Source organism: Mus musculus, chromosome 2 (assembly GCF_000001635.26).
Source record: "Mus musculus strain C57BL/6J chromosome 2, GRCm38.p6 C57BL/6J".
NCBI lineage: Eukaryota > Metazoa > Chordata > Mammalia > Rodentia > Muridae > Mus > Mus musculus.
In genome coordinates this window covers 69,686,398-69,713,098 of record NC_000068.7, presented here as the reverse complement: position 1 = coordinate 69,713,098, position 26,701 = coordinate 69,686,398, and the positions used below count along the sequence as shown (strand labels likewise).

At 42.2% G+C, this 26,701-nt stretch overlaps 1 protein-coding gene across 1 annotated transcript; it reads left to right on the top strand.

Moving 5' to 3' along the window:
- Nucleotides 1-492: 492 nt before the first annotated feature.
- Fastkd1 (FAST kinase domains 1) lies at nt 493-26,279 on the top strand. Its single transcript, NM_177244.3, has 14 exons — nt 493-972; nt 1,537-1,605; nt 4,463-4,588; nt 5,393-5,791; nt 7,567-7,677; nt 8,715-8,846; nt 10,250-10,736; nt 12,861-12,975; nt 16,128-16,256; nt 18,452-18,583; nt 19,117-19,230; nt 21,735-21,864; nt 22,922-23,036; nt 25,959-26,279. Exons 1-14 carry the CDS (start codon nt 638-640, stop codon nt 26,052-26,054), a joined length of 2,490 nt encoding a protein of 829 aa, NP_796218.2. The 5' UTR covers nt 493-637; the 3' UTR covers nt 26,055-26,279.
- The last annotated feature ends 422 nt before the right edge of the window (nt 26,280-26,701 follow it).

Sequence of the window (26,701 nt, the reverse complement as noted above, 5' to 3'; positions counted from 1 at the left end):
GTGGACCATGGGGCTGTGCGACACTCAAAACCAGCTCTCTGCACTTCCAACTGTGTCACACTCCCAAGGCGTCTCCTTTAGTTAAATGGTTTCCCCAAGGTCACCTTTTTGTAATCGCCATAGTTTGGGCTACAGGATGAGACACTATCTCCACAAACAAGGAAGCCAATACTCTTAAAAACAAACAAAACAAACAAACCTTTCTTGATTTTGTTTCCTAATGCTGCTTTGTGGTCAGAATTGAGAAGAAACATTTTAAAATTAGGTGCAGGAAGAGATCCCCTTTCCGCCCCCCCCCCCCCATGTTTAATTTTGGATCAAATTCAGCTGGTTCAGACCAAGAACAAAGTCTATAGTCCAAAGAAAAAGAAAAATCCTCCTTACTTGACATTTGAATTTGGGAGATCAATTTGATAATAATGAGATAAGAGTAACCAAGGTTAACCAGTTGTTTTACAGATTCTTTTGGAATGGATTTAGAGCCGACAGGATGCAAATAAAGCACGTGAATGAAAGCCAGATTTTATATTGTCACATTATACCTGACTTCTAGTGTAGATGCTTTTTTTTTTTAACCAAAGAAAAAATTGTGCTAAGGAAAAGAAACCTCTATTTTGGAGCCCCGTCCGTTATAAATATGTTCCGGCTACGAAGCATCTCTTTACTCTCTTGGAGAGCATTTCCGCTCCGCCCCTTCAGTTGTGAGTCATTAATTACTCAGATGCAGAAGTGTACAAACGAAGAACAAGTGTTTGACCTTATTGAGACGAATACGGCAACGCTCTCCGAACAGCAAGTGGGCTGTGCGTTTAATGTACTTTGGCAGTTTCAGAAGCAGAAGACCGTCTTGGAAAAAAACGTTGACCATGTTAGAAACCATCCTCAGTTTCTTACTCTTTGCAGCATTACAACAAATCACATCCCAGCAATGAGTGATGCTACCCTGGTGGATGTGTTATACAGCATAAAGCAGTAAGTTGCCTCTCAATTTTATGAAAGAACTATAGTTTATATTTTAATTTTCTAAGAATCTTTTAAAAATGGAAAAGCCCTTCTTCCAGGAGATAGTTTTTCTGATAATGTTATATTTTAAGTTTTTTTTTTTTTTTTTTTTTTTTTTTTTTTCGAGACAGGCTTTCTCTGTATAGCCCTGGCTGTCCTGGAACTCACCCTGTAGACCAGGCTGGCCTCGAACTCAGAAATCCGCCTGCCTCTGCCTCCCGAGTGCTGGGATTAAAGGCGTGCGCCACCACGCCTGGTCTTCTAAGGATTCTTTTGAAAGATTCTTTGATACTAATTGGTGATACAGTTTTTGAAAATTAGGAATGTAGACATGGCTAGCCTTCGTTACATGAGACTGGTTGATTATGGAATGTTGGCGGTATGTTGGTTGGCTAAAGGCAATGAGATTAGATTAGGTAAGTAGTTACTCTTGAGATTAATGCTTGATAACAAGCTGGAGTTCTCGCTTTGTTGGTCTATTTGCAGTCTCTTGACTTTGATGGTTAAGAGGTTTTTTTCCTTGTTTTTATTGAGGTTTGCAGTTGAATCCCATCACCCACTAATCGAAGCACTGGTTACAGAAGCATGGAAAAGACTGGAAAGGCAAGTATGCTGGGCTTGTCATAGAAGATCGGGGCTATTCTGTGGGAGATTATCAAGATGGAATATAGGTAAAGAATGACATTGAAAGACCCCCGATGCTGGGCCTCCGCTCAAGTCCCGGGATGAGCTGGCCAACACCCCAACATCTCTGGAGAAAACCACACCTGATGCAAACTGCAAGAGGTTTTATTATCAGCTAGCTGAGGACGAAGTCCCTCTGCCATGCAGAGCAGGGGAGTTTGACCCCGAGCGGTGACAGTAGGGGGCTTTTAACAGCTAGCTGAGGAGTTGGGAGGAGTTGGGAAGAGTTCTTCTCTTCCAGGTGTCCTTGGTGAAATTTACAAGGCAGGAGTGGGGAGTGAGTTTTCTGAATTTTTATCTCCATGTCCTTGGCACAGGAAGGCAGGCATCTCTGGTTGTACAGTATAGAAACAAAAAGGCTTTTTGCTGGCTATAGAGAACAAAGAGCTGCTTTCTAGCTGTATTTTTAAAGAGCGGGGAAAACAAGCTTGGGGAACGTCCAGGGGCTTTACCTTCCAGGGAGAAACGCTCTAAGTCGGGGTCTCACACCATTTCACAAGAAAGAAAAATGTACTGGGCCTGGGGATGTAGCTTTGTTGTTGGTATGTGCGCTTGCATACATGAGACCCAGGATTCCATCCCTAGCACCACAATAAACCAGCTGTGGTAATACGCGTGCAGGGAATTCTGGGCTTGGTAGTGTCTTTCTCATAGACTGAAGCGTTCCTCAAGATTGGCGGAGACTCATCTCTACTATGAAGAAGTTTCCCAGTTACTGAAGCACTGACCTATTTGTAACACACGCTACAAAATTTCTCTTTGATGATTCTAGAAGGCCTAAGAGGCGGCCAAGGCGCTTGTTTGTTTTGTTTACTCTGAGTCAGGTCTTCCGGGAACTCGTTCTGTAGACCACACCCTCTTACCACTGAGCCATTTCCAGCCCTTGATACCAGGCTGGCCTCAAAATCAGAGATCTGCCAGCATCTGCCTCCCAGTGCTGGGTTCAAACGCCACTCCTGGCCTGTTTGAGGAGGGTTTTAAATTGTGTCAAGAGTAGTGTTTACTTAGTAAAGAAAGGCAGGTATTTCAGGAGTTCCCCTCTCACTCAGCAGGCTTCAGTATCCTTTTCCACATGCATATTAATAAAATGTAACCGCGGTGTCACAGGCAGTTATGAACTAGTTGCTTCGACTCTTGAAGAGTTCTGCTTCAGAAGCAGAAGATTCTGACTGACTCTACATAAAACAAACCAACTTAAATATCGTGGTTGAAAAGGTGGCCTGGCAGGTGAATCGTAGCACCCACGTGGTAGGTTACAGATTGTCATCTGTGACTCCAGTTCCTGAGAGGCACAACTACCACACGAGGTGCACGGACATACTGCAGACAAGACACCCAAACACACGGAATAAATAAGTAACAACAACAACAACAACAACAATAACAAGAACAACAGAACATCCCTAGATTGCAGGGATATGGAAGAAGCAAAAAGAAAGGCAGCAGTTTGGAGGAATGGGAGAGCGAACAACATTGTGGAGCATGCCTGGCTTTCTGCCACTCCGTTTCTGTAAGGGGGCAGTGGGTGGTGACCACAGGTTATAGTCCGCTTCAAAGCTTCCTACAGAATGTAAGCATTTGTGCCAATACCTGCTCCTGCTAAATGGTACCTCTCCATCTTAGCTTGCTTTATATTGCTGTCAATAAGTTTTGACTTCACTCAAAAAGAAAAAGAAAAGAAAGTAAGTGTCAGGTCTAATACTGTTGGATACATTTCCATTGTATTAGCCATAAATATGTGGATTACCTGCAGTTTTGGTTATTATGTGTTGTGCTGCTATGAACGTCCTTATGCTGAAAAGTAGATTTTTTTTGTTTTATTTTTTAAAATGTATTTGTATATAGTCCGAGACAGCCTCTCAGGAACTGGAGTCACAGATGACAATCTGTAACCTACCACATGGGTGCTACGATTCACCTGCCAGGCCACCTTTTTAACCCCGATATTTAAGTTTGTTTGTTTGGTGGGTGGGGGGCTATGTGCCCATGTGTGCAGGTACCTGCAGAGGCCAGAGGAGGGTGTTGGAGCCCCTGGAGCTGGAGTTAACAGCTAGTTGTGAGCCACCTGATGTGAATGCTAGAAAGCCAACATGGATTCCCTGGAAGAGCAGTATGTACCGTTGATACATCTCTCTAGCCCCAACACTGGTGCTTTTAATAAACAAGACAAACAATAGCAACACATTAAAACCCAGTCACTGAGAATGGAGCTTGATGTTAGCAGGCTTGCCAAAGTGCGTATAAGCCCTGGGATTGCTCTCCACAACTCACCAAACAGAAAAGGAAGAGAAGGGAAAACACTGAAGTGTATAGTACTTCAGTTTTGTCTTGCCGTTCCCTGGAACAGATTGGAGCCTTTTCCCTATGCTTAAATTCTAAAAATTTTCATAGAACTTTTATTTGCTAATATGCAAATGAGTCAGCATCCCATGTCTCCTAAAAGCAGTTTATAATTTAAAACTAGAATAGTTTTGAGTGTATCTCTTTTAAATCTTTCTAAAGTACTGAACTGAGTCTCGTACAATGTGTTTTAAACATATTCAAAATATAATCCTCGAAACATACCTCTCCCTTCTCCCAGATGTACTCCACATCTGTTATTTTTTTTGTAATGTTGAGGCTCAAACCCAAACCCAGGGCCTTGCCTCTACATGCTGGGCACACGCTGTTCGTCTTGGAGGAGTAACACATTAACGTTTTTGTTCCTTTTTTATTTCACAACTGCATCATGTGTTCTTATTGATACTAATGATCTCACTTGCGTTTCTTTTAATAGGTTCGATACTAATGTGCTGTCCATATTTTCCACTTGCTTGGCCGATCAGCATCTGTATTTCAGTCCATTAATGGGAAAAATAGCTGATATTGTAAATAGGAGACTGGAAACCATCCAGGACTTAAGGTACCTCTATTTGGGAGCATTGTGTGGGCGGGCAGGTGCAGACTTTGGGTGCGGATAGAGATCTGTCCAGCCTCATTATAACCTCGTCTCTTGTGAGCTTATCATCCCATCTATAAAACGTCGATGGCAAAAGCTGCTTGGTATTGTCCAGCTTTCTGAAGCATCTAAGATTTTTTTTTAAAGATTTTATTTATTTATTATATATAAGTACACTCTAGCTATCTTTAGACACACCAGATGAGGGCATCAGATTTCTTTTTTGTGTTGTTTTGTTTTTCGAGACAGGGTTTCTCTGTGTAGCCCTGGCTGTCCTGGAACTCACTCTGTAGACCAAGCTGGCCTCGAACTCAGAAATCTGCCTGCTTCTGCCTCCCAAGTGCTGGGATTAAAGGTGTGCGCTGCCTAGCTGAGGGCATCAGATTTCATTACAGATGGTTGTGAGCCACCACATGGTTGCTGCGATTTGAACTCCTGACCTCTGGAAGAGCAGTCAGTGAGTGCTCTTAACTTCTGAGCCATCTCGCCAGCCCCAGCATCTAAGATTTTTAACTCACCAAGTTTGCCTGCCATGTCCCCAGCCATCTGTCACGGCTTTGTGTGTAGCAGCAGACGACATGATATCCCCAGGTCAGAACCAGGGAACTGTTTTTCATGGTGATAGGGGAAAAAAAATGAATAAATGAATGAGACAATTTATGGCATAAAACAATATGCTTGCCAGTTTCTTGCCATATCTAGTCATTTCATTTAGAATTGGTCATTTTTGTTAATGATATCAAAATGTGTATCTTTTTTCTCCTTCAGGGCCTTATCTGTCTTAATGGTCAGCATTTCTTCATTAATATCACCGTGTTTCCAGGAACGACTGGTGATCAGAACAGAACTTCTTTTTGACACTGTAAATTCTTCCAAAGTCAACATTGCAAGAAGGATATTACTGTTTCTTCGAAATGTCAAATACAGTCATTACCCACTGTTAGAGAGGTGTAATCAAGTGTTTATAAGGAACATGAGCCATCTTGATCTGGAGTCCATCAGTAAAATCCTTAACCTGTATCAGTTTCTACAGTTCCACAGCTTTGAATTTGTTGAAGCAGCTCGAGGGAGGCTGGCTGAGATGACCCTCCCTTCTGATCATCCTGAAAGCTTTGTCCGGTTGTTTGCCGCTCTGGGGCCGGTGGCCAGACCTGAGATAAAGAAACAGTAAGCTCACTTTAATGCTTTTCTTCTCATGCTGGAGCCTCCCGATCACGCGGTTCTGCTACGGAAGGGGAACTAACCGGTGACCCTCTGCTCTCTGATTCTTCTGACTTCCACTTGCATTGCCAAGTTTTAAACTACTGGTGTGTTCTAACCGGTGGGCAGGGCAAGGATGAGGGCGCCACCTCAGTGTTTTGATGAGCCCTTCCTGGGTTTGCGCAGAAGCATGAGAATCAGGACCCAGCAGAAGAGAGTGGGCTGCTTAGACCATGATAGTGTAAACAGTGCCTCATGGTACAACGTTACTGCATCGTATTCACCATCAAAGTCCCTAGGTTGGTTTTGGTCATGGTGTTTTATCACCAAAATAGAAACCCCAACTAAGGCAATGTTAATGTAACATATGTTCCAAATATTTATTTTAATTCCAGAACAAATAGTTCTGTTATTAGAAACGATTATATATACACAAACCTAGGTATATTGAAACAGAAAACTATTAGCAGTAATTAAAACAAATAGGGAAGCACATACTTCTTTGGGGTGCCTGGCTGTGACCCCAGTCCTTGGGAGGAGTATTGTGAGTTTGAGGCCACCCTGGGTTGCAGAGGGAGTCCCAGGCCAGCCAGGACTGCAAAGCAGGACCCCATCTTGCACACACCCACACACAGCCAAACAAAACAAAAGCAGTTAGGTGTGTAGTTACAGGTGTCCCAACAGCACTAGGCTTGAGTGAGTTTGATCTGACTCATCTCTTAAGAATTTCTGTTTTGGGGCTGGAGAGATGGCTCAGCCGTTAAGAGCACTGACTGCTCTTCTGAGGGTCCTGAGTTCAAATCCCAGCAACCACATGGTGGTTCATGACCATCTGCAATGAAATCTGATGCCCTCTTCTGAGGTGACTGAAGATAGCTACAGTGTACTTGCATATAATAAATAAATCTTTAAAAAATTTTCTGTTTTCATAGGACATTGGTATAGATATAAATATTTGGAATATTTAGTTGGATTTTTTTTTGTCTTATGAATTAAACCTAGGGTCTTCCACATACTAGACAAGCATTCTTACCTATTTACTTTTTATTTGGAGACAGTCTCACTAAGTTGCTCAGGCAAGTCTTGAACACTTACAGTTCTGTTTCAGCCTCCCAAATATCTGGAGTATAGATCTATGGGTGACATTTAGTTGTATGTGATACATAGGAATATTTATGGTACTTTGGCCAGATCTTATTCCATTTAAAACATTGAGATATTGGTAGAAGATGAGTAGATATTAAATATACAAATATCATTAGATTCTCCCTTCTTAGGCTATGAGGCTAGAGTTATGCAGTGCATAAAATTCCCCTACTTGGCATAAGTATACGGAATGTTTGCAATTCTAGCGCTCTCTTAAAATATTTTAAATTATGTGTACACATGTGTTTGTGGGTATCAGCATGTGTGAGTGCAGAAGCCCCCAGTGTCCTGTAGTAGTGTAGCTCCCCGGAGCTGGAGTTACAGGGGATTGTGACCCACCTGAAATGGATGTTGGGAACCAAACTTGAGTCTTCTGCAAAAGTAGTGCACACTCTCACCTGAGCCATTTCCCCAGCCCAGGAACTGTAGTAATCTGTAGAAAACCGAGAGGAGCTCTTCTTCCCCTTACGCAGGGCTTCTGAGACCTCCACAGAAGAGGGATCTGGAGTTTTCTATTTGGTACCCCAAAGCTGTTCATTAAAACAAACTGAAAGCTAGTTTTCTAACCTTAAAAAAATATTTATTTTTGCGTCTAGGCTTAAATCAACTATACTACTGCTGTCAGAGGAGCTGAGCAGCCAGCAAGCGCTGATCGTGTTGGGAGCAATGGAAGATATGGAAAGCAGAAATTCACACTTGCTTAAAAAGTAGTCTTTCCTGAGTTCATGGTGCTGTTTAGTTGTCACTCATAAGTATTGTTCTTTGTTTTTTTTACTTCTGACGGAAGTACTTCATGTTTGATTGTTTTGAAGTAGTATGGGATGGTCGCTTAACGCTTTGCTGATGTTCCCGTTTGGGGTTTCAGAACAGAGACAGCGTGGTTTATAGCAGTTTTTATTCCCTTTACTGCTGCTGTAGACTGGAGCAGAGCGTCACAGTGCATAGAGCAAGGGCGCTGTGAATCCCGAAGCTTCCATGTGGACTTGTCTCACTGTCGCCTGTAATGTCATACAGTAGCTTATTGCAGCATGAGATTTAAGAAGGAAAAAAAACATTCAAGTTGCATATGTTTACTTTTCTTTATCATATATCTCTTTAGTGAAGGCTACTTAGTCTCATTTCTCATCACTTTTCCCTCCTCCTCCTCCTCCTCCTCCTCCTCCTCCTCCTCCTCCCTCAATCGAGGTTAGCATGTCCATGTGAGGGCCAGAAGATTATGGAAGAAAATTGGATTAGTGTTGCTAATTGTTAGCAACTTATGATAAAACTGTTCTTGGCAGCAGGGAGTGGAATTTGATGCCTTTCTCTCTCTCTGTCTCTCTCTCATAAAGCTATGTTCTTCTTTAAAAAATACTATGTAAAAAAATTATGTGTGTGACTATTGGCTTGCATATATGTATTTGGATCATGTGCATGCCTGGTGCTGGCTGAGGCCAGAAGTTGTTGGATACCCTGAAACTGGAGTTACAGATCATTGTGAGCCACCATGTGGGTGCTGGGACCTAAACCCAGGTCTTACTAAACAGCCAGTGCTCTAACTGCTAAGTGATCTTCCTACTCCTACAGTTATGCTTTTCTCCCCTTTTCCAAATTTACACTTCATGATTGAGAGAATTCTGTAAAAACAGAAAATGAGATAATTTTACTGATCCCCAACATAGAGTAGAGTGTGTGGCATGAAGTCTGTGTAGCGATTGTTTAATAAATAAGTGAATCACTTGTTTATAATGTGTGTTCTTTTTAGGATTGTTTCTGTTCTGTACAAACATTTGGATAACTATAAATCGATAGAGCTATTGAAGATAATACAAGCATTGACTTTTCTACATTTTCAAAGTAAGGAGCTTTTTATGAAACTCAGAGAATTACTTCTCAGGTAAGATTTTAAGTATTTAAAAAAATAAAGTTAGTATTTTATTTATTAAGATAGTATTTTATTTCAAAATCCATCCATGTAGCTAGAGTTTTCTGGATAAAACTGAATGACTTATTCCTGAATCTTTAAGGTCTAGGTTATACCTAGCATGCTGTATTAGCATATATGAACCCTGAGTGTGATCCCCAGTATACAACTAAACAACCATATAATGGTGATATTAATAAGAAAGCAGTTTTTCATGCAATTTTCCATTTACACTAATAACAGAAAATTACCCTATTTTCTCTGGATATGTAACACTGTGTTATAATTTGGAAGTTACACAGTTTTTCATTGATTCAATTGTGTTAAAATGAAGTATTGCTAACTTTAATCTCTAAGCTTACTAATAATGAATGACAATACCTTTACCAATGCACTGTGACTAGCATGGAATATTATGATCATTTTATTTGACAAGCAATCAGTGGAGTGTGTGTGTGTGTGTGTGTTTGTGTGTATGTGTTTGGTCTTTCATTGTTCATTTTAGATAGGATTTCAGAACTCCAAAACAACAAATAATAAAATCATAGCAACTCAGTTTTGAATTCAATATGATTGAATCTTTTCTTCTACACTTCCAAGCGTAGAGGTGCCTTAAAGTGGCCAGTTCTTAATTTGTTGTTTAAGTTACTGTTCTCGAACTGGGGGCACACGCCTTTAATCCCAGCACTCAGGAGGTAGAGGCAGGTGGATCTCTGTGAGTTCGAGGCCAGCCTGGTCTATGAAGCAAGTTCTAGGACAGCCAGGCCTACATAAAGAAACCCTGTCTCAAAAAAACAAAAACAAAACAAAAAAAAAAAGAACTACTGCTCTCATGCTGAGATAGTTACTGTGCAGATTTAGAGAAGTAAGATTAGAGAGGTCCGGTGTGTGTGTGTGTGTGTGTGTGTGTGTGTGTGTGTGTCTGTCTGTCTGTCTGCCAGTGTGTCTGTCTGCCAATGACAAGGCAGTATGTCCTGGGCACATAAATAAGAAGGGAATTGATTTGGTATTATTGAGGCTCCCCCATGCCAGAGACTACCCAAGGTCCCAGCAGCTCCCAAGCGTTACGGAGACACAGGGCTCAACACTCCCTAGCATCAGCACTGGGCACCATTCTTCCCATTGATGGTGAGGTGGGGTTTTTTTTTTTTTTTTTCATAAAAAAGTTTGGAGCATAGTTATGTCACCTGAGTTTTTCCTTAGTGACCCCTTGAGATCTATCCCCTGTGAATAAGTCATAAATGAAGTGGCTTTCTAAAGTTACCTCACCTGTTAAGAACAATTGTGTAACACTACTTTAATTCATGTATTTTGGGTGTTTTTTGTTGCTGGTGTGTTAGTTATACTTTTCCCCTTCTCTCTCCTTTACATAATAGTCGTTTGGAAGCTAGTGTCATACCCAGTGAGATTTCTGTTCTGGTCTCTGCTCTGTCCATGCTTCCACATCCGCACCTCAGTGAAACAGCGGTCTCCCGGATTGAAGCAGTTCTACCACAGTGTGACTTCAGGGAACTGAATGACTTGGTAGTATATCTCATGCGCTGGATTCAGAGTGATCTCGTCTGCCTGGCTAGTACTACTGGAAAGCAACTGGACCTCCTTCAAAAACTAGATCAACTGGGCCGTCACCGGCTGCAACAGAGCACCAACTTGGATCTTCTGTGGGAGGAGCTCAAGTCTTTGAAGGGAGAATGGCTTCACGAATCCTTAGTTGAAGAATCCATCGCTGCTTTACTGCGTTTCATGGATGAAATAGATTACAGCAATATTGCCAAGGTCGCGTCTTTTCTTTCCAGAACTAACTACCTCAACACTCTGCTGCTGGATAGGATCGCTTCAGTGGCCATTCAGCAGGTTGAAAAGGTGAAACTTAAATGTTAGACATTACTTTTACACCATTGTCAGCTTCTAGAAACATACCTTTTTATAATTATAGATCCTTTAATTAATTACTTTCTGAACTTAGATTACAGCATGAAGCTTAAAAACTCACCTCTGGCTTCTAGTTTATCCATTTGTTCTTTTTCTCTTTAAGACCACTTTGGATCAAGGGTGTGATGTCGCACTTATAACCTCAGCATTTAGGAGGCAGAAGCAGGAGGATTGCCAAGAATTTAAGGTCAAAGTGAACAGACACAGAGACCTTGTCTCAAACAAAACAAACCAGAGTGGGCACTTTGCTCCTCTGGCCACAGATCTGGAGAGATGAGAGGTCCTTTAGTCCTTCAGCCAGAAGGACTAAAGTTAGAAGGATTTTGTTTTGTTTTGTTTTGTTTTTGAGACAGGATCTCATTGTGTAGCTCTGGCTGACCTGGAACCCACTGTATAGACCAGGCTCACCTTGAACTCACAGAGATCTTCCTGCCTCTGCCTCCTAGTGCCGGGATTAAAGGCATGTGCCACTATGCCCAGCTAAGGTCAGAGGTCAGATGGATTGATTGATTTTTGTTTGAGAGTGTTTCTCTGTGTAACAGTCCTGGATGTCCTAGAATTCACTCTATAGACCAGGCTGGCCTTGAACTCAAAATGATCTATCTGTCTCTGCCACCCAAGTACTGGGATTAAAAGTGTGTGCCACTACTTCCTGGCTTTAAAATTTGTAGCCCAGGCTGGCCTCAAACTTGTGGTCTTCCTGTCTCCACTTCCTTCAGCAAATCCTACTGGTGTGTGCCATCACAACTGGCAATATTTTCAATATTAGGTATATTTGCATGGTAGAAAACAACTGATTTTGTTGTTGTTGTTTGTTTGTTGTTTTTTGTTTTTCGAGATAGGGTTTCTCTGTATAGCCTTGGCTGTCCTGGAACTCACTTTGTAGACCAGGCTGGCCTTGAACTCAGAAATCTCCTGCCTCTGCCTCCCAAGTGCTGGGATTAAAGGTGTGCGCCACCACACCCAGCTTCGAAAACAACTGATTTTTAATTTTCTTTTTTTCTGTAATCCTGGGTGTCACCATTATAGGCCTAACAAGATGGATCAGTAAGTGGTCTTGCCTCTCCAATGGTGCAAGTCTGACCGACCTTAGATTGTTCTTAAACATGGAGGGAGAGAACCAACTGCACAAAGCTAGTCTCTGACTTACACATTCAGATGTGACACACACACACACACATACACGCACATTAGAAATGAGAGATAAGTATGAAGACTGAGAAATGTATAAGGTGTCTACTGAAATCAGTGTTCCTGAGTTGTCTGTGTATATCTGTTTCTGAAATTACATTGGAAAAGCTCCTTTGTGGATCCTGTGAGAGGATGCTTACTTACACAATGACTGTGATGTATATCTATATCTATATATTAGGATAAGGTCTTTATTTTAGAATCTGGTACTTACACAATGACTGTGATATATATATGGATAAGTCTTTATTTTAGAAGCTGGTATTTTCCACAACTGAACACGATGTCTTGCTTGCTTAGCTTATGAGCGAGTGAATAAGCAAGTGAGAAAATGGAGCGGGTGTGGTTCAGTGGAACAGTGCTTGTGTAGACACACGTGCCCTTAGGTCCAACGCCCCAGTGCTGCCAGGCATCAGAGCTCACACCCACAATCCTAGCAATGGACCTTGAGTTTGAGGCCAGCTTGGGCTGTAGAGATTGTGACTCAAAAGCATCAGAGGTAAAGAATGGATGGGGGAAAAGTGCCAACGGCTCTCCGGAGCTAGTTGGCTGTGGCATGATGCTACTCTGATCCAGGCACTGATGGCATGGAAATAACAGGGGCTGCTTCCTGCTCATTTTCCGTGAGTGATGGAGCCCAGAACAGGCCTCTTTACACCTAGCAGAATCACGTCGTAGATTGGCTGACTTTTTTTTATACTAACATTTTTACGGTTACTAATAGTCACAACTTTAAAGCATTGCGGGATACAAAGGTTAATAAGCGGGACATCTGTACTTTCACTATGGGCATGTTAGACTTCATCTGAAACGATAGGTTAAAATTTGCTGAAGCTCATATTAAATTTTGTTTCAATTCTACAGATCCATCCCTTTTCAGTCCTTGCTATTATTCTCCCATTCAGCATTCTGAACTATGATCCACCTCAAAAGGATGAATTCTTTGGAGCGTGTGTCCAATGCTGTAATTCTTACTTAGGTAAGTAAAGTGTTTGACGATATAATGAATGAGTGGTCCAATAGATTCATATTGTAAATATGAGCCAGAAGCTATCACAGTGGCCTTCAATATTGGGTATTCAAAAATAGCTGGAAATTCTGTACTACTGGGTGTGATGGTTTTCGAAATTCCAGCTCTTGGTGAGGCAGAAGGATTGATTGCTTGATACCAGCTTGGCTATGGGGGCGGGGGGGGGGGTGTTCAAGTCTACTTGGATGAACATCTGTCTGTCTATCATCTATCTATCCAACTACTTCGCTACCTGTTGTGTCTTGAAAGAATCCGTCTCAAAAGAAGAGAAGTAGCCATTTCTCTGAGACTTTTTAAAATACAAACATAACAGATTTATGTAAGAATTGCTCAATGAACATAAATATATTCACAGGGTGGACTTGATAGTTAATATTTTGTCATACTTACCTTATCTCTCTTGCTTACCTCCCCCCTGCCCCGCCCTATGCCCCACTTCAGGGGATATTATACTGTGGTACTGAGGCATACACCTGCTCAGGATGATGAAAGTCCCTTGTATCAGCACATACTGTTAGCACACTGAGAAACTTCAGTGGTCCCTGAATCCCTAGTAGACTCCAGTGTTTAAAGTCTCCTGAACTGTACCCCAAGTAACCACTGTATTGCTTACTTTGTTGCTTTTGGTGGCTATGTATTTCGTTTCTTATAATCTAGAATACCACCACACACACCTGGGAAAAGATTGTGTCTTTTTCCCTTTCTGATACAGAGGTTTTCAAAAACCTATTAAAGTTGAAGGGACAAGCATCTATGTAGTATGTCCCCAGTCTAGCTTGAGTCCTGTCATTAGTTGCATATGATGAACCTTTGAATTATCCATTCTGTAGGCTTCAGGGAAAGGGGACACCCTCCTTTGTAACCATTATGTCAGCACTATAACCAGGACAATGAGCAGTGCCATCTACTGCTTAGACCATTATCAAAATTTCCCATCTCTTACCAATTTTTCGTTTGGTTCTCAATCTGTAGCTCAGGCTAGACTCATGTATGTGTTTGTGCAGTGTGTGTGTGTACACATACACATTTTCTAGTATGAGTCGTAGAAGACAGTCTCAGGTGTTGGTCCTTGACTTTGCTCTTGTTGAACATCCTCCATTTGTCGCTGTGTAGTCCTAGTTGGTTGACCCAGGAGCTTCCCAGCATGCTCTTTTTCTGCCTCCCATTTCCCCCAGCTTTCTGTGGTTCTGAGGATCCAAACTCAGGTTCTCAGACTTGCTTGGGAAGCTCTGTCAAGACCCGCCGAGACACCTCAGCCCCTCTACCTCACTTTTTTTGTGGCATGGTCAGCACTCAACCTAGAGCTCACTGATTGAGCTAGGTTGGCTGGTAGGTGAACTGCTGGGATCCTTCTGTCTCCATCCCTGGCATTGGGTTACAGGTGCGTGCAGCCATGCCAGCTTTTTATGTGGGTTCTGGTACATTGGACTCAGGTCTTCATGCTTTGTATAGCAAGCACTTTACCCACCGAGCCATCTCCCTAGCCCTGGCCTTGAAGTCTTGAGCCTTGTGTGCAGCTTCCTTAGTGCTTGAGTGATAAGCCTCTGATGTGTGTGTGTGTGTGTATGTATGTCTTTGAAAATGATCTTTAATTTTATTACCTCCTTCCTGCTTCTTCTTTTGTTTTTAAATAATAAAGATTGGCTGTTTTATTGGAGATGTGTCATCTTATAGATTATCTGGTTACTTGTGGTGGCTGTATTGCACATTGTCTGCAAAAATACCTTGCTGTGGTACATACAGTATATTATGGTTTAGACCCATTTACAATATTTTTTGTAATTTTATGTATGAATGTTTTGCCTACATATATATCTATGTACCACGTACCTGCCTGGTGCCCATGGAGGCCAGAAGAGAGCGTTAGGTCCTCTGGAACTGGTGTTAACAGATGGTTATGAGCTGCTGCGTGGGTGCTGGGAATCAAACTAGGATCCTCTAGAGCAGTGGTTCTCAGCCTTCCTGATGCTGCAATGCTTTAATAAGTTCCTCATGCTGTGCTGACCCAACCATAAAGTTATTTTCATTGCTACTTCATAACTGTAATTTTGGTACTGTTATGAATCATAATATAAATATCTGTGTTTTCCTAAAGTCTTAGGAGAACCCTGTGAAAGGGTCATTCAACCACAAAGGGATTGAGACCCACAGGTTGAGAACTGTGTGTGCGCGCGCACATATGTATGTATGCATGCGTGCATGTGTGAGTGTGTGTGTGTGTGTGTGTATGTATTTTATACAGGGTCTCATGTAGTACAAGGTAGCCTCAAACTTGGTATGTAGCATGTATGTGAGGTTAGCCTTGAACTCCTGATCCTCCTGTCTTCCCCTTTTAAGCACTGAGGTTACATCTAGTGTACCTAGCTATTTGCCTCATTCATGATTTGGTCTTTTACAAAAGAAATACAGCAAAGACATCCAAACGGAAAGATTTTTGTTTGTCTGGTTTTGAAGACAAGTTCTCACATTAGCCTAGACAGACCTGCAACTGTAATGCAGCCAGGCTGGTCTCAAACTTGTACAGACCTCCTGACTCAGCCTCCCAAGTGCTGGGATTCTAGCTGTGTGCCACCACACGTTAAGATTTTGGGTTTGTCTTTTATGTCCGTTATAAGAATTATCATGCCAGTGGATTATGTTCGTTTGTCCCTTCTCCTATGTCAGAAGACTGTCTCTGTTTCTGTCTCTGTCTGTCTCTATCCCCGTGTGTCTGTCTGTCTCTATCCCCGTATCTCTGTCTTTCTCTTTTTCTGGCTTTTCGGACAAGGTTTCTCTGTGTAGCTCTGGCTGTCCTGGAACTTACTCTGTAGATTACAGTAGTCTACAGATAACTCACAGAGATCTCCCTGCCTCCTCCTCTGCCTCCTGAGTGCTGGGATTAAAGGTATATGCTACTATGCTGGGTCAGCAGTACTTTCTTTTGTCCAACTCTTTCTCTGACCCTAAATTACTGTTGACTTGTAACGGTATAGATTAATTTTATGTTGATATGATGTTTTCTTTTATATCATTTAAAAAAGCTTGACTGTATCTAAACAGCTTACCTGTTCACATGTATATGTAAAACATCTGTACGTTACAATTTTAAACTTGTTTTTTAGGTACATTGGATCCTGGTACATTAGTGTTTCTTGGTTTTTCTTTGGCCGTACTTGAATATTTTCCAGAAGATCTGCTAAAGAAAATGTTTAACATCGAGTTCCTTGCCAGATTAGATTCCCAGCTTGAAAGTACGTGTCTACATTTACTTTTAGAATTTATTATATGCACTTTATACGCAAGTGTCAGTTGTGCCCTAATGCTTTATTAGCATTTGTTAAATCCTAAGTTTCATCTCCAGGACTTGGAGGGTAGGGATGTATGTGCATACATATATGTATATGTGGATATAATTATGAATATATAATAGGCATATAACACACAGAGATAGAGATCTCTCTCCATATTTATGTGATTTTAGCATTACTGAGGCAAGAGAATGGCTGAAAGTTTGAAACTGACTAGGCCAGGCCAGCCAGGGCCTTGTAGCCTATCTTTAATTTATGAATATTATAGAAACTTTGGAAAACACATTAAACAACATTAAAGTTCACTAATATCCCTAATTCTACCTTCAAGTACAACTGCTACCTCTGGGGTGGTGCTTGCCATTCCTTCTTTTTATTTTGTGTGGGAAGGAATGAGCCCTGGGTGTTCTGCATGCTGAACAAACTGCCCCTGGGCTAACCCCAGGCGCTTGGCGTACTTCCTTTGATCTCATATAAATACTCATGTATCAAAGTGTTTTTAAGTGGATGGAGATCTTAAATTGCTTTTTATTATTTATTTTTTAAAAGAATTATTTATTTTATGTATATATGAGTATACTGTAGCTATTTTCAGACCCCGGAAGAGGTCATCAGATCCTATAATAGATGATTGTGAACCACCATGTGGTTGCTGGGAGTTGAACTCAGAACCTCTGGAAGAGTAGTAGTTGGTGCTCTTAACCACTGAGCCATCTCTCCTGCCCTTAAGTTGCTTTTTATTTTGCTGTTCTCATTACTATATTATGAACAGCTTTCCATGACATAAAATATTTTTGATGTCATATTTTTACTAGATTCATATCATATCATTATATTGCTATAGAAGAACTTTATCTGAAAGTAGGATGCCCCTTTTTAAAAAAGGCAGTGCTGTGGATTGAACCCAAGGCCTATGCATGCACTGCAGGCAGGTCACTGTAGTTATATCCCAGGACCCTTATTTCTTGTTTTATAGGTTGTTTCTTGTTCATTACACATAATGAATGCTACACAAGAACCGTGGATTGTTTCCTTAGGATAAATTCCAAAATATGGAATATCCTAAAGGAAGTCAATGAAAATTCTTTGTAGCATTTTTTAAAATGTAGCTTTAAAATGAACAAAGTGTAGAAATTGGTCTTCATCATGTTACCAAACAAATCAACTTTTTTTTAAACAATTTTTATTAGATATTTTCTTCATTTACAATTCAAATGCTATCCCGAAAGTCCCCTATACTCTCCCCCCGCCCTGCTCCCCACCCACCCACTCCCACTTCTTGGCCCTGGCATTCCCCTGCACTGGGGCATATAAAGTTTGCTAGACCAAAGGTTTCTCCTCCCAATGATGGCCGACTAGGCCATCTTCTGATACATATGCAGTTAGAGACAAGAGCTCAGGGGGTACTGGTTAGTTCATATTGCTGTTCCTCCTATAGGATTACAGACCCCTTCAGCTCTTTGGGTACTTTCTCTTGCTCCTCCATTGGGGGCCCTGTGTTCCATCCAATAGATAACTGTGAGCATCCACTTCTGTATTTGCCAGGCACTGGCATGGCCTCACAAGAGACAGCTATATCAGGGTCATGTCAGCAAAATCTTGCTGGCATATGCAATAGTGTCTGCGTTTGGTGGTTGATTATGGGATGGATCCCTGGGTGGGGCAATCTCTGCATGGTTGTTTCTTCTGTCTCAGCTCCAAACTTTGCCTCTGTAACTCCTTCCATGGGTGTTTTGTTCCCCATACTAAGGAGGGACAAAGTATCCACACTTTGGTCTTCCTTCTTCTTGAGTTTCATGTGTTTTGCAAATTGTATCTTGGGCAAGCATCAACTTAAAGATTGGGAGGATTGGGAGGCGAGCACTTTCACAAACCTGCTGAACCACTTGCCAGCCCTGAGGCTCTGCATAAAGATGTCCGTTTCTCACGTTGTCACATTAGGATGCCTTTTAATTTTTTAATTGTATCTTGGGCAAACATCAACTGAAAGACCTGAAGCCTTTGTGTACTTGTGGAGTGACGTTCTCCTGTAAGAGTTCAAGTGTCAGCCAGGAGTGCAGGTCATCATGTGAAGACGGGACTTGTTCCTGCTGGGTCTGGACTCTCCACATCCGTTACTAATGTGTTCTTAATTTCAGTTTTACCTTCAAGTCTGAGTGCAAGGATCCAGTTCCGCCTCATGGAGTTAAATAGAGCAGTCTGCTTGGAGTGCCCCGAGCTGCAGGTTCCATGGTTTCATGACCGCTTTTGTCAGCGACAGTTTAACAAAGGTTTGAGTTTTCTTTTGGTAAAGAGAGTACAGTTTATTCAAGAACAGGTTATCGGGTAATATATTATTATTATTATTATTATTATTATTATTATTATTATTATTATCATCACCATAAAGTCTAGAGTTCTCAAGAGGGCCTATGGCTTGTTAAATACTTTTGTAAGTGGAATTCATTTTACAGGGGTTTAGCTGGACACTGGAGCACTTGAATAAACATTTGTCTCCTGCTGAATTTAGTGTTTGTCCGCATGGACAGCACTAGGCTCGCACCGTGTATATGTACTTCTTGGGTGTGCCTGTGGTTGCTCACACAGGCGTGTGTGGAGGGACAGAGGGTAACTTTCTAGGGTCTGTTCTCTCCTTCTACCTTTTTCCGGGCTCTGGGGATCACTCAGGTCCTCGGGATGGGAGGCGAGCACTTTTACGAACCTGCTGAGCCACTTACCAGCCCTGAGGCTCTGCATAAAAATGTCTGTTTCTCACGTTGTCACATTAGGATGACTTTTAATTTTTTTTTTCAATTTTCCTAAGACACTGGTGTTATGAACGGAGCCCAACAACAGATCTATAAAATGTTAGCAGAGGTCCTGGGAGGACACCAATGTGTGAAGCCTTCCGCTCTTTCACCGTATTACCACACAGTGGGTGAGTCGCCTGCAGACGTCTGGTCCTTTCCGACCAAACTCACTTTACTGGAGTCTTCTGATCAGCTGGAACTTTAGAACGGTTTACACTTGGTTGTAAAGATTTACATGCAGAATAAGCATTTTACCCGTGTGCAAGTGCACTAAGTGTAGCCCTAATACTCACAGAGGCCAGAAGAGGGAGCCGATTCCTGTAGAGCCTGAGCTACTGATGGCGATGAGCCACAGTGGGTGCAGGAGACCCAACCCGGGTCCTCTGCAGTGGCCCTAAGTCTTCTTTACTGAGCCATCTCCCAAGCGCCAGGTTTATAATTTCATTTCAAATTTTTAATCATGAAAAATTTCAAACAAAGACAAAAAAAAAAGAATCCTCACGTTCATTCCTATGGCCCACCTTTGATAACGATCAATATTTCTGTTATTCAGGAAAAAAAAAGTCTTCACCAGAGCTAAGTCAAGCCCAGATTCAGATTCGCTAGACGTTTCTGAGTCTTCCAAAGATTCTGTCCTACCTGGACGTGGCACGTGCCTGTAGTGACAGCTGCTCAGGAGGCTTAGGTGAGCCTGGGTAACAGCGAGACCCAGTCTCAGAAGCAAAGAGAGAATGAAAACCAAAACCTACAGACGGGCTTTGGGGAAAGTGTAGGACTTTGCTGTCTTCTCCAGCTGTCCCCATGCCCGTATTTCTCTTGTTTGGAGGGGTCTCTGTGACTTATAAGGTATGCCCACGTGAGTCTATCGCCTCCTAAAGGCTTAACCCCTTCGTACTAGTGATTAACTTCCATTGTGTAGATTTTGGCTAAGACCATCTTTCCTAGCTTGCTTTCTTCTTTTTTTTGTTGTTGTTTTTCTTTGCTTTTTGTTTTTGTTCTTGTTTTTTTTTTTTTTTTTTTTTTGAGACAGACTTTCTCTGTGTCGCCCTGGCCATCCTAGAACTCACACTGCAGATTTTCTATGGCTGTAATAAACACCACGACTGAAAGCAACGTGGGGAGCAGGTTTATTTCATCTGACAGCACCTAGTCCATCATCCAGGAAAGTCAGGATAGGAGCTCAAGGCAGGAACACGGAGGCAGGAACAGATGCAGAGTCCATGGGGGATGGGAGGAGGCTTTGCAACCTCAAGGGCTGCCCCCAGGGATGCACTTCTTCCAGCAAGGCCACACCTCCTAAGCATCCTCACAGAGTGCACTGGGAACCTGTGCTCAGACGCCTGAGAACATGGGGAGCATCTCGTTCAAACCACTCGGTAGATTAGCACTGAGATGTGGCGTAGGTTCTAGCCCAGTTAGAAGCCGAGGCAGGAGGATGACTAGAGCTTTGGGATTCTTGACCAGTTCAGCAACATAGCAGAACCCCATTCTCAAAACCAGAAAGGTAGAATAATTTTAATTTCATAATATTATATAGCCTTCATGGTTGTTTCTTACATATGTTATGATTTATTTGCTCAAGTTGGGATCCACACATTTGGTTACTTTGCCTTTTTTTTTTTTTTTTGCTTCAGTTCTATTTTTCTTTTTTCCCCCTCTTATACCTTATTGGAGACTACTTTCCTCATCTAGACTCTTCTGACTGCACCCTGTGGTATTGTTTAGCTTGCTCATGCTGTATTTCCCTTCCTAGTCATCCAGCAGCTAGAGGTGTAGGTGCTTCATGAAGTCTAGCTTTGATTGGTCTTCGGCCACACTGTCTCACGATGGCTATTTCTTATTGCCCCGTACTAAAAGTCACCACTCCACAGGGAGTATATAACGTTCTTCAGACCGGTTCATCTGTGAGTTCCCTCATGAAGGTTTGCCCTGCTGGCTTTAGTAGCCATTACCTGTAGTTTCTTGCTTAAGTCTAGGCTCCACAAGGGAGGCCAGCATAGCAGGTTTCTACATGTACCATTCCTTCCTGCATCGTTTGTTCCATTTTGTTTAAGAAAAACATTTCCGTGTCGACATACTTCCCGTACATGCAGTTTGTTAGGAGGGTTTGGCCTTGCTTCACTGGTTTTCACAGGGGTTGTCTTAGCATCCTCCTAACATGACCAAGACTATTGAAAGATCTTACAGTAGACCTTCTTGTTGTTGTTGTTGTTGTTGTTGTTGTTGTTGTTGTTGTTGTTGTCGTCGTTGCTGAGACAGTCTGGCTGTCTGCGGCTCGGCTGTTCCCAGCTTACCTTCTCCCTTAGCCTCCTAGGTGCTGAGACTCCAAGCATGTGTCACCATGCCTGGCTTAAAGCAAAACTCTTTTGATAGGATTTGGCTTAGATCAGTTCTAAGGGTATCCAGCTGTGTGCTGGGGTTTAAGACTTGCTTGGTATTTATTGGTTTTCAAAGAAAAGTACCATTGGGTACCTTACCTTACAAACTAAGTTGGACAGTCAGGGAGCTATATTGCTCTTTTTGCTCTTTGAAATACATGAGTGTCTATATAAATATTCATGTAAATATTAAACTTTTGGCTGTTAGAATTTATCTAATTTATACTGTTGATTCTTCTTCCTTTTTAAAATAGGTTTTGAATGCATTTTGGATAAACGAAAAAAACCTCTGCCTTATGAAAGCCATAGCATAGCTCCCAGAAAATCCCTGGGCATGCACTGGGATTCAAGAGTTGAGCCAAGGCTTCCACCAGAAGCTGAGAGGTAATTTGGTTTATGATAATTTTGAACCATTATATTCGGCATTGTACTAGAGCCTCTTTTATTAAGGGTTGGTGATAGATAACACCTGCTATTCAGACATCCGCACCATCTGCATCTATACTTTTGTAATCTTCCTGCGGCTGTCACTGGCCAGCAGCCTGTGTAACTAAGTGACAGCCTGGTTGCCCTTATCCAGGAGGACAGGGTTTTCGTCTTTGTATCCGCCCCTTCTCTGCTGGGAGAGCGCTCAGCTATCCACACATCCTGTTAGACAGTGGCTGTGCTGCTTTGACTTCATGGGTACATTTTTTCTGGAAGAAGCTATCTCATAGTATGTGTTGGGCAAAGAAACCCATGAGAGGTAGATGTTTTACTATAATTCCTATAGATGAAAAGGTTTGACAGTTACTAATTTCTTCAGTAGAAGTAGTCATTTGGAGCTGGGTGGGGTGGATGCCGGCCATCCCAGCACTTGGGGGCTAGAAGCAAGATGATCAGTAGTTCAAGGCTAGCTTGTATTAATCAGTTTTTTATTAGTTGTTTATTGCTGTCACAAGACACCATGGGCAAGTCTACTTAGAGGCGGCTTGTTGTTCCAGAGAGATGAGAGTCTGGAAGCATGGCAGCAGGCGGGTATGGTGACTGGAACAGCCGAGAGCTCATTTCTTGAACCACAGGCAGGACTCAGAGCAAGCAAACTGGGAATGCCATGTGGCTTTTGAAATCTCAAATCTTGGCCCTAGTGACATACTTCCTTAGCAACATCACACCTCTCCAAGCCTCTCCAAATAGAGCCACCAAACAGGGACCAAGTATTCAAATTGGAGAAATGGGAGTGGGTGGGGACAGTCATTCAAACCACCTCACTGGGCTGCTTGCTGCTGTGACTCAGAGAATGAACAAAATAAAAACCTTGGTGTTATACTGATTTATAGTCACTTACCTTTTGTTAGTTTATACAGATACAGTTTTTCTCCCAAAAGGCTTGTGGCTGCCGGTTACTTAAATTCTCATTTTAATTTTGGAAGTAAATATTTTTATTTATTTATTTTTTTAGGATTGCTATAGAACTTTTGGATGTAAGAGCCTTTTGTTCAAACATTCCTCACTTAAAAGGAAAATCTGCTATGAAAAAGCGGCATTTGGAAATCTTGGGCTACCGTGTTATTCAGGTATGAAGCAGTCACATAACAGCCTCTAAAGAGGCATGCTGGGACGGGTATAGCCAGGAGCACTTGTAATCCCAGTGCTGTGTGGGCAGAGATAGGTGGATCGCTGGGGTTTGCTCCACCAGCCTAGCTCTGGGCTCAGTGAGAGACCTTTTCTCAAGGGAATAAGGCTGGGAGTGATGGAGCCACACACAGTCTGCTTGCCCTGCACACATGGGCATGTGTATCTGCTCCCATGTGCAACACACACACACACACACACACACACACACACACACACACACGTTTTTAAAGGCATGGTGGACAGGCTTGTAATCCCAGCACTTATAAGTCTGAGGCAGAAGGATCTCAAGTTTGAGGCTAGCCTGTGCCACATAGCAAGTTCAAGGCTAGGATCGACTGACTACCTAGTGAGACCAGGTCTGAGAGCTGGTGGTAGTGGCTCATATTTTCAGTTCTTAAGAGGCAGAGGCAGGTGGATCTCTGAGCTTGAGGATAGCCTTGTCTATATATTGTGTTCCAGGCCAGCCAGGGATACACAATGAGAACTTGTCTCAAAAAAATAAACACATAAAACAATTTTTCTGGTTTCCATGTTTATTTTTTTGCATGTTAGGTGTTATGGACAGGGTTTTAAAAGGAAAAGGCTAAAGTATCATACACAGACTGTGTAGTGGGAAATGCCTTCCATTGATGTTGTGGAAAGGGGGAGACGGGAGCTGTGAGGCAGAACACATTTTCTAGGCGGTGGCAGGAAGAAAGCCCACTTGGCTTCTGAGAATTGAGAGGCCGTGCTTCGGTAGGCTCCAGCCTTGCCGGGAAAGCTCATAGCCTGCCCTGTGGTTTATGTAGCTGCTCTACTTCTTTTTAGAGATTTATTTTAAAATTCATGTATGTGTGTGGGTATCTGAGTGTGAGTATGTGCATGTGAGTGCCGACCTGTGGGGGTAGGGAGTTGAATCCCTCAGGAGCTGGAGTTATAGGTGGTTGTGAGCCTCCTGACATGGGCGCTGGGAACCTAACTCAGATCCTCTGCAAGAGCAGTGTGTGACCTTAACCGTTGAGCTAGCTCTCCAGCCCACGTATATGTTATTGAACTTTATGTATAAAATCACTTGATTTCAAATAAACATTCAATATAAAAATGTTTTTAGAGCTATTTTCTTCTACATTATTGTACCATTTAAATCCTTTATCATCTTATACGATTTATTTAAAATCTGTTACCAAGGGTATATATAGAAAATCATCTTTTAGGTGCGTTGAAATGGCAAAATTTCAGCTTTTGTTACAAGATGGCATAAGAAGTTAACAGGAGTGATTTCGTTATGTTTGGGGAGAGCCTCACCAGCTCTGTGTAAACAGTCTAGCCTCTTTTTTTTTTTTTAAATCTTATGTACATCTATATAAAACCTAGGATCTAGAACCGAGAGAGATGGTAGGTGATGTTCATCTTCTTTGTTCTGGCTTAGTTCTCTTGATACAGAGATCTCCAGTTGCATACACTGCCCTGTAAATGTTTCTTTTCTTTTTCTTTCCTTCTCTTCTTTTTAAAATAAAGATTTATTTTTATTTTATGTATGTGAGTACACTGTAGCTGTCTTCAGACACAAGGGAAGAGGGCATCGAATTCCATGACAGATGGTTGTGAGCCACCATGTGGTTGCTGGGATTTGAACTCAGGACCTCTGGAAGAGCAGTCAGTGCTCTTAACCACTGAGCCATCTCTCCAGCCCCAGGCTAGCCTCTTAAGCAGTAAAGCATGACAGCCTAAGAAATGACATAGCACAGTTTTTCCATGGTTATGAGCGCCTACGTCCCCACACATGCGCACAGTAGGCATAGCTTTCACAAATTAGAGCCCAGTAGAAATGCTCAAACCCCCTGCTAGCCTAGGGTCTGTGGTGAACACTGTGGTTTTCTTCTTTCTCTTTTAAAAATTTTAATCTATTTTATTTTTATTTTTTATGAGTGTTCTGCCTATTTATAGGTCTGTGCATCACATGCATGCCTGGGGTCCAGGGAGGTCAGATCGAGTACTGCTTATAATTAGCTGGGAGGTTAAGGAAATAGTGAGGCTGGTTTCTTGGTTGGTTGGCTTGTTTTTCTTTAAATGTTACTTTATGTATATGGATGCTTGCCTGTATGCCTGTCTGATGCCTAAAGAGGCCAGAAGACAGCACTGGGTCCCCGGGAGCTGGAGTTATAGACAGCAGTGAGCCACCATGTAGATGCAGGGAATCAAACCTAGGTATGCTGGAAGAGGAGCCAGTGATTTTAACCTCTAAGTCATCTCTCTATTCCCATCTGTCTCTCCCATTTTTTTTTAATGGGAGGGGTGTAGTGGGGTTGAGACATGGTAGCATGCTATAGCCATGCTGGTCTAGAACTCACGCTGGTTCAGCCCAGTATGGCGTTCAACTTCTGGTACTTTTTCTGGCTCAGTTTCTGGAGTGCTGGTAACACAACTGGAACCACCATGCCTGCTCTCTTTCCTATTGGGGGCGGTGAGTCAGAACACCAATCAGTAAGTGCCGTGCTCTTATTTATAACATGTCTGGAGAGAGACTGAGACGTTCCAGGTCTAGGCCCAGCAGATGCGCTGTCTTTGAGAGCCTGTTTCCGTATCTCGATGGTGCCTTCCCCTGTGTCCGTCTTGCTTAATGTTCCAGCACACACACACAAAGCAGCAAATCATCTGTGCACCCTCAGCTCAGATCCTCAGAGACTTAGCAGAGTATTTCTGTCTTAAAGCCGTGTGCACATTGTGTAAATCTCTGAAATGGTCATTGAAACGCTTATGTAGCCCCTCACTCACTCGGTAGGGAGCTCCATCTGATGGTGGGAGAATCAAATTAAGAACGCCTTGAAAAGTAACCTTCAGTGGCTTTAAAACTTGTACTCAATGAGTCACTTCCTTTGCAGATCCCTTACTTTGAGTGGAACTCTATGGCAATGTCAACGAAGGATGCACGGATGGACTACCTGAGAGAACATCTATTTGGGGAAGGCAAATCATGACTGTAGTTTTCATTTAAAATGACTGTGGTGGACTGGAGAGGTGGCACAGAGGAAAAGAACACTGGCTGCTCTTGCAGAGATCCTAAGTTCAATCCCCAGCACCCACATGGCGGCTCATAACCATCTATAATGTGATCTGGGACCCTCTTCTGGCCTGCAGGCATACATGCAGGCAGAACACTGTATACATAATAAATAAATAAATAAATAAATCTTTTTAAAAAATAAAATGACTATGGCCCACCATATATATATTTACTTAAGATGCTTAACTCAATTAAAAAAATTCTAAGGGCGCATATTCTGACTTGGAAAAGCCTGATGTATTTGGAGTTAAAGCAAATCAGTAGGAAGTGGGTTGGAAGTGTAGTAAAAGGTCAGAGGTAACAAGCCAACAGCACGTGACCTCACAGCTCCTCTCAGCGAGACAAGCCGTAGTAAAGTTTTATATTTTATATAATTTTTTATACGCTGGTGAGATGGCTCAGCAGGTAAGAACACTGACTGCTCTTCTGAAGGTTCTGAGTTCAAATCCCAGCAACCACATGGTGGCTCACAACCACCATGAGATCTGACGTCCTCTCCTGGTGCATCTGAAGACAGCTTCAGTATACTTATTTCTAATAATAAATAAATCTTTGGGCCAG

Bases quoted from the DNA above. Each gene is read 5' to 3' on its own strand.
- Fastkd1 (NM_177244.3), top strand. From the start codon at position 638: ATGTTCCGGCTACGAAGCATCTCTTTACTCTCTTGGAGAGCATTTCCG. The intron at 8,847-10,249 runs GTAAGATTTTAA...TTTACATAATAG, and splicing joins CTCAGAGAATTACTTCTCAG to TCGTTTGGAAGCTAGTGTCA. The intron at 21,865-22,921 runs GTAATTTGGTTT...TTATTTTTTTAG, and splicing joins CTTCCACCAGAAGCTGAGAG to GATTGCTATAGAACTTTTGG.